The sequence below is a fragment of the Hyla sarda genome, chromosome 6 (genome assembly GCF_029499605.1).
Source record: "Hyla sarda isolate aHylSar1 chromosome 6, aHylSar1.hap1, whole genome shotgun sequence".
NCBI lineage: Eukaryota > Metazoa > Chordata > Amphibia > Anura > Hylidae > Hyla > Hyla sarda.
The window spans coordinates 203,128,919-203,143,238 of NC_079194.1; the positions used below are offsets into that span (position 1 = coordinate 203,128,919).

At 46.3% G+C, this 14,320-nt stretch overlaps 1 protein-coding gene across 2 annotated transcripts in view; it reads right to left on the minus strand.

The window, feature by feature from the left end:
* LOC130276634 (5-hydroxytryptamine receptor 3A-like) overlaps nt 1–14,320 on the minus strand; it is a 72,282-nt gene that overhangs the window by 39,650 nt on the left and 18,312 nt on the right. Inside the window, exon 2 of one of the 2 annotated variants that reach the window (XM_056526280.1) lies at nt 1,363–1,524. In XM_056526280.1, coding sequence (XP_056382255.1) covers nt 1,363–1,408 — 46 coding nt within the window. In that variant the 5' untranslated portion in view covers nt 1,409–1,524. Of the gene's footprint in view, nt 1–1,362; nt 1,532–14,320 lie in introns of those variants that run through there. The other variant, XM_056526279.1, reaches the window with a different exon arrangement.

Genomic DNA, 14,320 nt, shown 5'->3' on the forward strand with positions numbered 1-14,320 from the left:
CAGAAATTCTTGAATCAAAGAAATCACTGGTGTTGTTGAACAAAATATCACTAAATGTAAGCTTTATGATTTTACCAACTTAATATTTAGAAAAACCACCATAAGCTAAACAAATAGCTGCACAAAACAAAGCCACAGATATCAGTGCAGATAGTACATAGTATCATAGTATAGTGATCATACTACATCCAACTGGACAAAGCACTAAATACAAACCCACAACAGGTCAATGTGTACGCACGGATGAGGAGATATGAATACCTAAAGTGAAGAATAGGGTATAGGGAGAGAAAAGGGAAAGAACCTGGGAACAGAAGGCCTAATGTATGAGTTCCCACTACCTGTTCTGCCCTAAGGAAATGCCCTATAAACTATCCCTAAACATAGGCAGGGTGGACGCCCTAATAAGAATGGCCCTGCACGAGAAACTTCCCCCATATACCTCAAATTCACTAGGTGAGGCAGAGCTAAAGGGATTGTCATGCTCCATTGTCTAAATCAAATTGTTCTTTGGGTTCTAGAGGCAGCGGCAAAATTAAAACTAGTAACAGTTTGTGGTACATAGAGTGGTAGTCATGTAACTTCACTGGCATGGCAGCCAAGAAGCACCAGAGTTCCAAGGAAACTTGTCCTGACTTAAACATCTTTAAAGTTGCCAAATTAAAACACAAGATATGAATATATGTTGCCTCCTGCGCTTTTATATTCATTTGCTGAGATTTTATGTGCTATACTGTATGCATGAACGTGAGTTAAATTATATACAAAACCTATTCTCCTTATATACACAGCATACTGGACATTATAGTGTAATTAACCGCTTGGCAACTTCTTCTGTACATGTAAGGCAGACGATGCATTCAGGGAATATGAAGCATGCTTTGGAGTCAAGCCTACTCCATACACAGTGAGTGCCAGTTTCTATCTGCAGCTGGCACCAATGCCTGGCATAAAAGCTCACTCTGCTGCTGGTCATTAAAACCCATAGGCGCTATAGTAAAAAACTGAACTAGGAGATCACAGATCTGACTGTGCAGTGTACAAAAAAAAAGGTTTTTAAAATATACATAATACCCCCCTACCCCAATAAAAATCACCTATAAAAAAAATGTATAATAATAATTAACTAAAAATAATAATATAATATGGTGTGGAAATACACATAGGCATACATAGGGGGAAACATAAAAAGTGCTGCTGTCATTTTTCATAAAAGAACCTGTGCTGTCCACAGAGCACACTATGCGATAATCAGCTTTAAAGACAGGTCCAAGTTTTTAATGACTGCTTTAAATCATAATGAAGTCGGCAACAATAATACAAGTTATTGTACAGTTAATATAAAATACAGAAAGGACTTACCCAGCAGAATGACTGTGAGAGGCAGTATAATTCTATGAAGAGACATTCTAATGTGATAGACGGTAAGTGTTGGTCCCTATATCATTTCTCACCCTCAAGGTATTTTTGTTCTCTCAGGAGTGGGAGGGATAAAACTTGACACAGTACATAACGTGGAAAAACCTGTTTAACAGTTGAAAAACTTATGACACAGATGTAGATCTTTGGTTAAGGATGCTAACAATGACAGGTAGGAATATAGAAAATAATTCTGATGTGTAGGTATGGATAACCAATGGCAGAAAAGATATAGTGAGAAGGTAGAACTGAAGATGAGATCAGAAATCCAATAGAAAATGACTAGCTGTAAGTAAAATGAGAGGGTTTCTGTAAAGGTCTCTGTAAAGGTCATAAAAGTAGAGTATGTAAGATGGATCAAAAGATTTAAAGGGGTACTCCAGTGGAAAACAATTATTTTCAAATCAACTGGTTGATTTTCCTCCGGAGTACCCCTTTGAAGCAATTTTCAATAATTTCACTATAACCCTAAGGGGTGCCATCAGGTCAGGTTTTTTTGCCATGGCATACCACAAATGTTTACATTTAATTTTGTTTACATATTTTTTTTTAATGGGAAAAGGGGGTGACTCAAACTTTTATTAGGGAAGGGGTTAAATCACATTTATTAACAATTTTTTTTACACTATTTTTTTACACTATTTTTTAGTCCCCATAGGAGACTATTACATGCAATCTTTAGATTACAAACACTGTTCAATGCCATGCCATAGCATAGCATTGATCAGCGCTATCGGTGCTTGATTGCTCCAGCCTGCTGAGGCTTCCTGGAGCATCAGAGCACCAATTGGATGGCAAGGAGGCAGGTAAGGGCCTTCCCACCATCCTCTCAGCTGATCGGGACACTGCATTTTCACTGTGGTGGTACCGATCAGCTCCGCTGAGCTGCCGGATGTATTTTTTAACATTTAAGACACAGTGATCAACTTTAATTGTGGCGTCTAAGGGGTTAATGCAAGACATCACTGCTATCAGTGATGTCTGACAGTAGCCACAGGTCCAGCGTCTGATAGCCGATGGGACCACCCCGCTATAATGCAGGCTCAGCTCCTGACCCAGCGTTATGGAAGGGGAGCGGGACAAGGACATACAGGTATGCCCTTCATCCTAAAGAGGTCAATTAAAGAGGTGCTATGATAAATTAACCCTCAATAATGGGACAACAACAAAAAACACAACTCTCTCTTACCTTCCTTGCTCACATGCTGCCATCAGAATTACAGAATTTGGCAACCAATGTCTGGCACTTCCTGGTTTGGTGATTAGCAGCTTATAAGTCAACCAAACCCAGAGAAGCTGAACAACAGTTCTGTGATTCCAGTGGCAGTGCTGGAGCAATGAAGGTAAGAGAGGGTTGGTCTTTTAATTATTCCCCTCCCAAAGTGGATATACAAAGGGTTAATTCACCGGAATACCCCTCTAAGTTTATTTATACATACGGTGCCAGTACTAAACTCACTGCAAAGGTACTATATCAGAACCAGGAAGTCTATTTAAAAATATGCCTCTCCAACTACAGGCTTTGTGAAAGGTTTAATCTTGTTTAAGTGAATTTGACACCTGTTTCACCAGCACTAAACCGAATTAACTGGGTTATAGTGCAGGTTAACAGGATTAAAATGATGTATTCCTGACCTAGATCCATGGCCCGGAGATACATTCTATATGAACACCCTTGGTGAAATGGAGGCAGAAGCCAGTGTTCTGAGCTTCCCTGCCTCCATTCTCTCTGCTCCCACTTTCCTGCTCACCTCATAAATATTCATAGAGAAGGGGGGAAGCAGGGGGGGGGGGGTGGAGGCAGGGAAACTTGGAATATCGGTTTCCGTCTCCATTAATTAACATATTAGCAACGGGGGCTACTATAGTTTGTATCTCCAGAACGGAACCATGAATCCAGGTGAGTAATACATTATTTTAATTTGATTAATCTGCACTGTAACCTTGTGAATTGGGTTTAGTGCGAGTAAAACAGGTGTCAGATTAATTTTAACCCCTTTTAATCCATAGATATATGCATTTGTACAGCGTACATGTCAGATTTAGAATCTGATTTTTTGATAATCAGGGTGTTCCAACTTTTAATTATAAGAGAGAGATCTGATTTATTCCCATGGACCCCCTACCCTCATATACAGTAGTCACCCCAAGTAGTACACAAGTACATACACATTTACCATCACTAATTGCAGAGTTGCATTCATGCACATGTTTACAACTTACATGGACAACCTTATACAGAAGCACCATTACATATATGGAAACACTTACACAGGATTATCACATGACAAAATATAGAGAGGAATTTACTACTTATTTTGGACAAGTTTTTCGTTTAACCCCTTAAGGACTCAGCGTTTTTCCATTTTCATTTTTTCCTCATCACTATCTAAAAATCATAAGGCTTTCAATTTTGCACCTAAAAATCCATACAATGGCTTATTTTTTGCGCCACCAATTCTACTTTGCAGTGACATTTGTCATTTTACCAAAAAATCCACGGCGAAACGGCAAAAAAATAATTGTGCGACAAAATTGAAGAAAAAATTTCATTTTCTAAATTTTGGGGGCTTCCGTTTCTACGCAGTGCATTTTTTGGTCAAAATTACACCTTATCTTTATTCTGTAGGTCCATACGGTTAAAATGATACCCTACTTATATAGGTTTGATTTTGTCGCACTTCTGAAAAAAATCATAACTACATGCAGGAAAATGTATACGTTTAAAATTGTCATCTTCTGACGCCCTGTAACTTTTTTTATTTTTCCACGTACGGGCCGGTATGAGGGCTAATTTTTTGCCCTGTGTTCTGAAGTTTTTATGGGTACCATTTTTGTGTTGATCAGACTTTTATTTTTTTTATATTCAAAAGAATTTTATTAAGTAAGCAATAAACAAACAGTATCAAAGAGCATTGATAAAGTACTCAATGTGAATCCTCAGCAGTCGAAACAAAAGAAAAAACAGCATAAAAAAGATAAGGCAATGAACATCTGGTACAAAGTATCAATAGGAAAGCAATGTCATCTGAGGGCAATATACAATCCCGTGGATAGCAATAGGTTGTAGTAGATCAAACAAGTAGTTAAACATTCAATAAACATGTCCCTATATCCTAATGTGTTTAGGAAGAGATAAATGTCAGTTAAACGAAAAAGAAAGGGTAAAGGAAAAGAGCAGGGAAAGACGACAAGGGGAGAAATATGGAGGGTTAGAAGAGAAGGAGAAAGAAACATCAGGACTCGGGTACTCACTTGAATCTCTACTCAAGGGCACAGCCACCACCCCGACACTCCGGCCCCGGTCCACGAGAGAGCTACCTCACCCCTCTCAGGCACCATCATCCGCTGTGTAGAGGGGCGAGTTAACAAAAGTGAGCCAGGGAAGCCAAATCGCAGTGTATTTCTCCTGTCTACCTGAGGAGTCTGCCATCAGTTCCTCCATACGGCACAAGAAGAGTACCTCCCTGTACCATTTAGAAATGGTCGGGGGGCAGGGGTCTTTCCAATGTCTGGGTATGACAGTTCTCGCTGTCATGAGGAGGAAGTGTGCCAATGCCCTAGAAGGGGTTCTCCTAGTAGCGGGTAGTATGGAAAGAAGGAGGGTTTTTGGGTGGTTCATGTAAGTCACACCAGTTATGGAGGCGATGCGGGCAACCACCATCTCCCAGAAACGAGCCAGTGAGGGGCATGACCACCAAATATGGGTCATCGTTCCACCAGGTGCGCCACAACGCCAACACAAGTCCGGTACAGTGGGGTACATGCGGTGTAGAGTAGAAGGAACCCTGTACCACCGGGATAGTAATTTAAAGTTAGTCTCCTGCGCCCTACATGATATTGACACATGGTAAAAGCAGTCGTCCAGTCCGAGGGTGCAAAGGTCATGTGTAGCTCCGACTCCCACGCCCCCACATACCTTGGAGGCGATTGCTCAACCCTATCCATAAGTAAGCGATAAATTTGTGAGACAGGCCTGAGGGGCGCGGAGTCAGAGACGCACATCTGTTCCAAAGGCGAGAGCGGTCTTGCCAGGAACAGGGTCTGTCCCATGGTCTGGATAAAATGATCTAGTTGTAGGTATTGCATCTGAACTAGCGGTGTACGGGAGCGTTCAGGGACCAGTGTCTCATAGGGTTTCAGTCTCGTTCCGTCCAAGAAGGTGTTAATCGGGAGGAACCCTCGTCCCGTCATCCCTAAAACGTCAGTACGGTGCAAACCAGGAATGAAGAGGGGGTTGCCGGGGACCGGGGTCAGGGGTCCACCTGGCACAATTAGCTCAATTTTCGTTATATAGCGCCTATAGGTCGTGACCAATTCCCTCAACACCCAGGGCAGAGTGCGGATGTATTCCCAGGACAGAGCATCAGGGGGCAACCAGGGGAAGGCGGCCAGCTGTTTGCTAGTCCCCAACTCGGATCCCACCCACCTCTTGGACGCGTGACCGTGAAAGAGGTCCAGGAATCTCACCAGAGTGGCTGCAACATAGTAGGCCTGACTGTCCGGGACCGCCAGGCCCCCCGCCAGCTTACGTCTCGTTAAGACTTGCCTGGCTATCCTTGACGGCCTGTTTGCCCAGATAAAGTCCCTAAACAGCTTGTTTATCTTTTTAAAGAATGCGGGAGGGAGGGTTACAGGCACAGTCTGGAATAGGTAGAGGAGCCTCGGGAGAACATTCATTTTAAGGATGTTCGCTCTACCCAACCATGAGAAGGTACCCCTCGTCCATCTCCCCAAGTCCCCCTCAATCGTAGACAGCAAAGGTTGAAAGTTAAGGGCATAACAGTCTGATAGATTCGCGGGCACCTGGACACCCAGATAGTTGATGGATGTGGAGGACCATCTGAAAGGGTGGGCTTCCTTAAGTCGGGTCACCAATTCCTCAGGAAAGGTCACATTGAGGGCAACACTTTTGGTCAGATTGATTTTATGGTTTCTAAAGTGAGAGTATGTCTCTATGGTCTGCAATATAGCTGGCAGGGAGACCCGAGGGTCCGTGACGTAAAGGAGCAAATCATCCGCGAACGCCGAGCAGGTGTGACTCTCCACCCCTTGTCGAAACCCAGTGATCGCAGGGTTCGATCTTAGGGTAATCAGCAGGTGTTCCATGCACAGAACATAAAGCAAGGGGGAGAGAGGGCACCCCTGTCTCGTACCGTTCCGGATTGGAATGGGAGATGAAAGGGAGCCGTTAATTCGCACCCTCGTCTGGGGGTTATCATACAGGGCCAAGATTCGTCCCAGCATTGCAGGGCCCAGTCCTATCTGTATGAGGACAGCATTCATGAACCCCCAGTCCACCCTGTCAAATGCCTTTTCGGCATCAAGTGACAACAACATTAATGTATCAGGTATTTGAGTCACATTCTCCATCCTACACAATGCCCTTGAGACTGTCCAAAAACTAGATGGTGTAACTCCCGAGCAGGGCAATAAAGTGTTACTAGACAGATTTGTTTATGGGGATCTTAATAAGTGGGACAAAGCCTAGCTGAGAATGTTAGCAGTCCAAAATCCCAATATGTCATTCCCCGCTTTCAAAATACTAGCTATCCAAATGATTGAGTATGGGACTGAGTTAGAGGGAGCTTGTCCACCTGTCCAAGAACCACTAGGGGCGGTAGCCAAACCTATACCACCTCCATCTCCTAGTCCCCACCCCAGTGTCACCGGTTTTGCCACTCACCGCCACCTCTGATTTACAGATTGTCAGGCAGGACATTGAACTGTTGACTAAGGCCTTGAAGAAGCTTACCACCCGGTCCGCTCCACCTGACCGTGAACCGCCCCTGCATAGAAAACCTTGCTCCTGCTCCCCGCAATTTCAACCCCCACAACCCTCCACCTAGTAGACCCTCAGGGAGTCAAAGACCCTTTTGTACCCATTGTAACAAATCCAGACATTGGAAAACGCAGTGTTGGGATTTAAACAGATTTCTCCTGAGGTCGCGGACCGGCCATCAGGAAAACAGGTCCAATCCCAGAACGACCTAAGTCAGGACTCTCACTTTATGTCGCCTCCTGCCCCTATGTAAAAATTATTGTAGAAGGTGTACCATTGGAGGAGTTGATAGATACAGTGTCACAAGTGTCTACTATACCTAAAAACGTTTTCTATCAACATTGGAATGCTAGTTTATTGTGTGAACTGGAGGATGTTAACTTCAGAGTAGTTGCGGGCAATGGGAACCAGTCCCCAGACATGGATACTGGGAACCAACTATTCAGTTAGGAGAGAGTGTACTTAGCGGGCAGGGAGTGATTGTAACTAATGTGACAGATAAGGGGTCTGCTGAGTTTATCTTGGGGATGAATATTCTGAAAAATTGCTTTGTTGACATAGTAGATGCTTTGCATGTCTCTCTTCCCCACATGTCCCCTTCAGGCCAGCTGGCTGCGCAGCACGACTTGAAGGTTCTACAAGTGGAGCGGAAGTTTGTCAACAAGCAAGGTGAAATCTGCAGAGTGCGAATAAAAGACATCAGGTCGGTGACCATGCAACCTCACAAAGAGACTATTGTCTGGTGTTGTGCACATCCCGGAGTCAAGAATAGAGACTATCAAGCTCTGCTGGAGCCTTTGCAACTAGAAGACCACCCTCTTGTTTGAGCTGCGAGAAGCCTTGTCACTGTTACCAACGTGAGAGTTCCAGTCAGGTTAGTCAACTTGTCTGATGATGCTACTGTGCTACCCAAATACACCCCAGTAGCCCGGTTGTATCTCATGGAGTCGATGGACATCTTAACGGTACGAATGGTGGCCAGACAGAGTGCAGCCCAAGTGGCTGAAGGATTCAGTACGAGTCCTCCTGAGCCCTGGTGGGAGGACAACATTACCCAAAGGGGTCACATCAAGGGAGTCATTAATGTCACCTGCTGGGAGCTGTTGCTAAGCAACAGCAGGAGGCTCTCACTCACCTCCTACTGCTGCAAGCCGCCGCTTCAGGTCAGTCCCTCACCGCTCCTGGGGCCCCAATCCCAACAGGGATGCCGGGGATCGGGGTCCCCAGCTGCCGGGGTTCACTTCCCGCACCCGCTCACGTCCTCCGGAAGAGGGGCGGGGCATGTTGCGGGAGTGACACCCGCAGCAGGTGCCCTGATTGGTCAGCTGGTAAACCTGGTAAAATTGTCCAGCGATCTGCGCCCATCGCCGACATGGGGGGTCATCATGACCCCCCTGGGCGATATGCCGCAATGCCTGCTGAACAATTTCAGCAGGCTTCCGGCTCCGGTCCCCAACCGGCTAGCGGTGGGGACCGATTTTCCACAGGCGTATGGATACGCCCTGCATCCTAAAGGACTCAGGATGTAGGGCGTATCCCTACGCCCTGCGTCCTGAAAAGGTTAAACCTCAGGTACACTACCTGGGTCATGTTGTCAGCGCCGAGGGAGTCCAGCCCAATCCTGAAAAGGGGGTGGTTGTCAAGAACTGGCCTGCCCTACACACGGTGAAAGATGTCAGGAGCTTCCTGGGATTTGCCGGAAGACTACCTGTTGAATGGGCCGAACAGCAAGAGACAGCATTCCGAGCTCTCAAATGACTGCTGACAGAACCACCCATCCTGGCGTATACAGACTATAGTCAGCTGTTCCGGCTGTATACCGATGCCAGTTTCGGAGGTAGGAGCGGGTATTGGCCTATGCCAGTCGCAACCTGTGAGGAGCCGAGAAGAACGATTCAAACTACAGCTCATTCAAATTAGAACTTCTTACTTTGGTATGGGCCACAACTGAAAAGTTCAAAGACTACTTGGCTGCCACGCCATTAAATGTCTACACAGATAATAACCCGTTGGTCCATCTGAACACTGCCAAGCTGGGTGCCATCGAACAAAGGTGGGCTTCAAGATTAGTTATCTATAGTTTCACCATCAAGTACAGAAGCGGCAAGTCGAATGTCAATGCCAAAGTACTGTCTCGGATGACCCCCGGCGAAGAACCCCCTGTCGAAGACGTGTGGGAAGACCTGGAGATGCTCTAATTTTATCAATGGTTTGGGAATTAAAATGTTGTGACCGCCCTCGGGGACTGCATACTCAGGTCCGAAAAGGTCCAAGAAGACCTATACACTGGGAAGACTCTTCAAGATGAAAGTCGAGTCATGGGGGATCTGTTGGACTACCTGCTGGCGAAGAACATACCAACCGGTCTACGCCGGGCCCAGTGTGATTATGAGCTGAAACGACTGTGGCGGAAGAGGAAATGACTGTTTGTGCAGAAGGGACTGTTGCGCCAAAATTCTTTGGATCCGTTCTCTGGTGATCGACTTCATCAGATTTTGGTTCCCGAAGAGACACGACGATGGTCCTCAAAGCATACCATGATCAGTCAGGAAACTTTGAAGTCTACAAGACAGAAGCTACAGTCAAGAGCAGATTCTACTGGATCGGAATGCGGAGCGACATTGAGAAATGGTGCAGTGAATGTGCAGTCTGTGATGTCACCAAGAATGTGCGCAAGGACACCAGAGCACCCCTCTATTCCATCCAGAGTGAAAGGCCTAACCAGTTGGTCGTGCTAGACCATATCAAGTTGTCTCCTACCCGGTCCGGGTACACATATGCTCTCACCATGGTGGATCACTACTCCAAATGGGTTGTCTTTGTACCCGTTAAAGATCTCACAGCCAAGACAGCGGCCCAGATGTTCTACTCCCATTGGGTGCAAACCCTTGGGTGTCCGAAATCTGCCCTAACGGACCGTGGAACGACCTTCAAGGCCCAACTCTTCCAAGAGCTGTGTCAATTTCATGCATGCAAGAAACTCCGGACTACTGCTTACCACCCCCAGGGGAACAGGCTCTGTGAACACATCAATCAAGTCTTTATCCACATGTTGCAAGCTGCCTCTGTGTCAAGACAAGAAGAGTGGCCCCGACTGTTACCCAAACTTTTGGAGATCTATAACAACACCGTCCATTTTTCTACAGGGTACACCCCTTTCTACTTGATAATGGGGCAACATGGGCAGCTGCCTAAAGACAAGACATTTGGGCTCCAGGCCCCGTTTAATAACTCTCCGCAAGCCTACCTGTAATGGGTCTCAGACCACCAGAGAAGAATCCATGAAACAAAGGAGATAGTCAGCAAAAAGATGGGTGAGGCTCAACAAAGACAGCAACAGGACTACAACCGTCATGCCTCTGACAAACCGCTTCAATTGTGCGCTAAAGTGTGGCTGCAAAAGTTTCCAAGGACCCATAAATTAGACTCTATCTGTGAGAAGGAACAGTACACGGTGACGGCCCTACCCTAACCAGACTCTGACGTGTACGAGGTGCAAAAGCCTGGCTTTGAGCCACAAGTTGGGCATCACAACCGAATCAAACTGTGTCTAAAAGAAGATCTGTCAGTGCTCCAAGCACCGTCTCCTCCAGCTGTCAGACCTGCAAGAGAGTACGTCCCAGGCGAGGGGATTCATCCATCTATGGAATTCCCTATATTTTTCCCAAGCCAGCCTGGTCTTCTGTGTCTCCCCAGCCTCAGGGCCGGTTCCACCAACAATAATTGCTACTCCATCTCCAGTCCTGTCACTGTGGGCTCCAGTCTAAGCGCCAGTTTCCAAAGCGTGGACTCTGTCACCAGTCTCTTCAACATCACAATCAGCGACGCCAGATCCTGCCAGTCCTGACCCTGTACCAACTCTAAAATTCACTGAGGAAGACCCAGTCGTAGTTCCAACTGTACCAAGAGCACCAGAAGACGCAAGTATTGCAGGCTCTCCTGAAGTGGTGTTGCGAAGGTCCCAAAAGTCCACCCAAGGACAACTCTCAGCAAGATACAAGGATTAACTCTCATTCAAATAAAAGTTAAGTATCACACATAGTCCAATATAGTAGGTACACTATCACTAATTTAGTCAGTAATGTGTATATGAGTCAGTCAACATGTCTAGATAGGACTGTAGCTTTGTACATTTTCCAGTCCACCAATGTCTATAATGTGAATGTCTAATGTTTTTCCTGTCCCAGTGTGCAGGATACTTTACTAGCCAGAAGGTATTCCTGATAGCTTCACAACACACATGTAGTGACAGAGGTACTCAAACGTGAATATAACCGTTAATCTAGAATCTATGTATGGCGTTCTGGGGGGAAGTGTATCAAACCAAGGGACCCCAGTAGCCAAGGCATTGGGTAGATAGCCTCAAGCAGCCCAATCCGAAATGTCTTGTCCAATTGTTATGTATATAGTTGTTGGAAAATGTCGTGAAGGAGATTACAAGGTCAAAGATCTCCCCACCTGTTTAGAGCGCATATGGACTCTTTGCTGTGTTTCCTAGACCTGGAAAGGACATTGAACAAAAATGCTCCAGGAACTGTCATTGACCCCCAGTGGACACTTCGGTCCTCAGTCCTCCAGGAATGGGAGTCGAGGGCGACTTTAATTAAGAGGAGGAGTTAATTAAGAGGTGGCCCAGTATGGGATGGTGTTTCCCCGTACTCTCCTGCTCTGTCAGGCAGTGTCTCTCAGTGTCCCCAGGGCCCCCTGCAGTTGTTTTCCCCCATGTAAATATATGTGTGTTGTGACTTTAATAAATGTACCATGTGATTGTTACCCAGGAGGTACTAGTGACCAGCTGACCCCAAAGGTGACCTATGGGCTCCCTGCTAATCCCTCCCCAAATAAACCCTGGGTGGAGCTAGCTTCTCTCGCTTGTTCCTGAGGTCTAGTTCAGTCAAGTCATCTTAGTGTGTATGTCCAGAACACTGGGGGCCTTAAAGGGGTACTCCGGCGCTTAGACATCTTATCCCCTATCCAAAGGATAGGGGATAGGATGCCTGATCGCGGGGGTCCCGCTGCTGGGGACCCCCGTGATCTTGCATGCCGCACCCCGTTAAAATCAGTCCCCGGAGTGTGTTCGCTCCGGGTCTGATTACTGACGATCACGGGGCCGGAGCATTGTGACATCACGGCTTCGCCCCGAGTGATGTCACGCTCCGCCCCCTCAATGCAAGCCTCTGGGAGGGGGCATGACAGTATTGACTTGCATTGAGGGGGCGGGGCGTGACATCACACGGGGCAGGGTCATGACGTCACGATCTTCCGTTCCCATGGTCGGGAGCCAGAACCTCCAGCGCTGCCGGAAGCAGATACAGGTGGGTGCTACATATTATATTTCGGGGGGCCTCAGTGGCGGGAACCCCGTGATCAGACATCTTATATCCTATCCTTTGGATAGGGGATAAGATGTCTAGGGGTGGAGTACTCCTTTAAGTCAAGTCCTGCAGCTACAAGTCAAGTCCTGCAGCCACAAGTCAAGTGCAAAGTAAGCTAAAGTCACAGTCCTATCAGTCAAGTCAAGTCTGTTGTCTATCCAGCATGGCCTGCACTAAATTCTCCTGTCTACTACAAGTCCCAGCAAACCTGTGATGTCTCTGTTTCACTGGTCACCTCCCCAGGACCTGGCTGTACTGCATAGACTGTAACAACTGTCTACCCTCAGTAAAGCTACCGTTGTCCGTAACTTGGCGTCGGTGTCTTTATTATTGCCCCCGTGCCTAGCCCAGGATCCAGCGGTACACCTTTGGGTGGTTAATGCTAAACCACGCCCTGACGTCATAAACACAAGGGGTTAATACCATCTGCCCCTAGGGTAACAACATCTGCCCTGCACCACGTACCCCGCCATTACCACAGCTGGCATATTTTGACAATTATCTACACATTACAGATGAAAGAGGTAAATCATTGTATATCTTTTCACATCCCAAAAATGTATATATAAAATTATCCTGTTCGCAGTGGGAACCATCAGAGAAGAAGCAGCAGCAGTGACGTCAGTGTGCTCCTGCTGTGCACCAAGCCTACCACCGGATGAAATAAAATAACAGACGATCTAGACCAAGGATCCCGGGTAGGTAAGTATCGTTATATTCAGTGTCACCCGCACTACCTGCCTGTACCAACAGGTTAGTGTGGGTAACACTGATGACAGTTTCCCTTTAAAAAAAGACATATGACAATTCACTAAATCCCAAAACTGCAATTAACAGCAAGTTGCATTTAAACGTGTTCCTACATATTTTATAGCAAAATCATGTAATACAGTTTTCAAAAAACATTTGATTGGCTAATGGATGTGGAATGCAGGAAGGGTGCCCTTTAACCATAATCCTGAGCGCCTTTAAGGAAATATGCAGCAAAAAAATAAAACAACTTATGCCCTATCCACAGGATAGGGGATAAGTGTCTGATCGGGGGAGGTCCGAACGCTAGGACCCCCGTGATCTCCTGCATGAGGCAGCAACTCTCCTGTGCAGGAGGCGTGTTGGCTGCAATGTCATGTATCTCTATGTGAGAAGGGGGAATGCAGCGTTGGGGAGGGGGCGTACCATCGACCCCAGTGAGGTTGATGCTACGTCCATTAGCCGGCGCACAGTCATACCCCCCGCGATCAGACACATCCCCTATCCTGTGGATAGGGGATAAGTTGTTTTCTATGCAAATGTCCTTTAAAACCACAACATTACATGGCAACATTTTCTGGTTGGACTTAGGCTAAGTCGACTTGTTTTTTTTCCGGCCCATAAAAACGCAAGAAAAAACACCAGAAAAAATGCCACGCCATTTTCCTGCGTTTGGCGTTTTTTTCTTGCGTTTTTCTGGAGTTTTTGCCTTTGAGTGAAAATAGCATCTTTGGCCCCTTCCCAGGTCCCCCACCTTCTGTGATGTAAAGTTATCTTTACATCACAGATTTGTATATGCCGCTGAGAGTTGTGATTCTGTGGAACCATCCAGCCAATCACAGCTCTCAGCGGGAAATATGAATCTGTGATGTGAACAGAACGTCACATCACAGTGTACAGTGCAGGGGGGCAGAGAAGTGCGGCCATGCCACCCGCTTCTATAGATTATATAGGGGGATTGCAACGGGTGTCAGAAGTGACACCTAGGCCGATC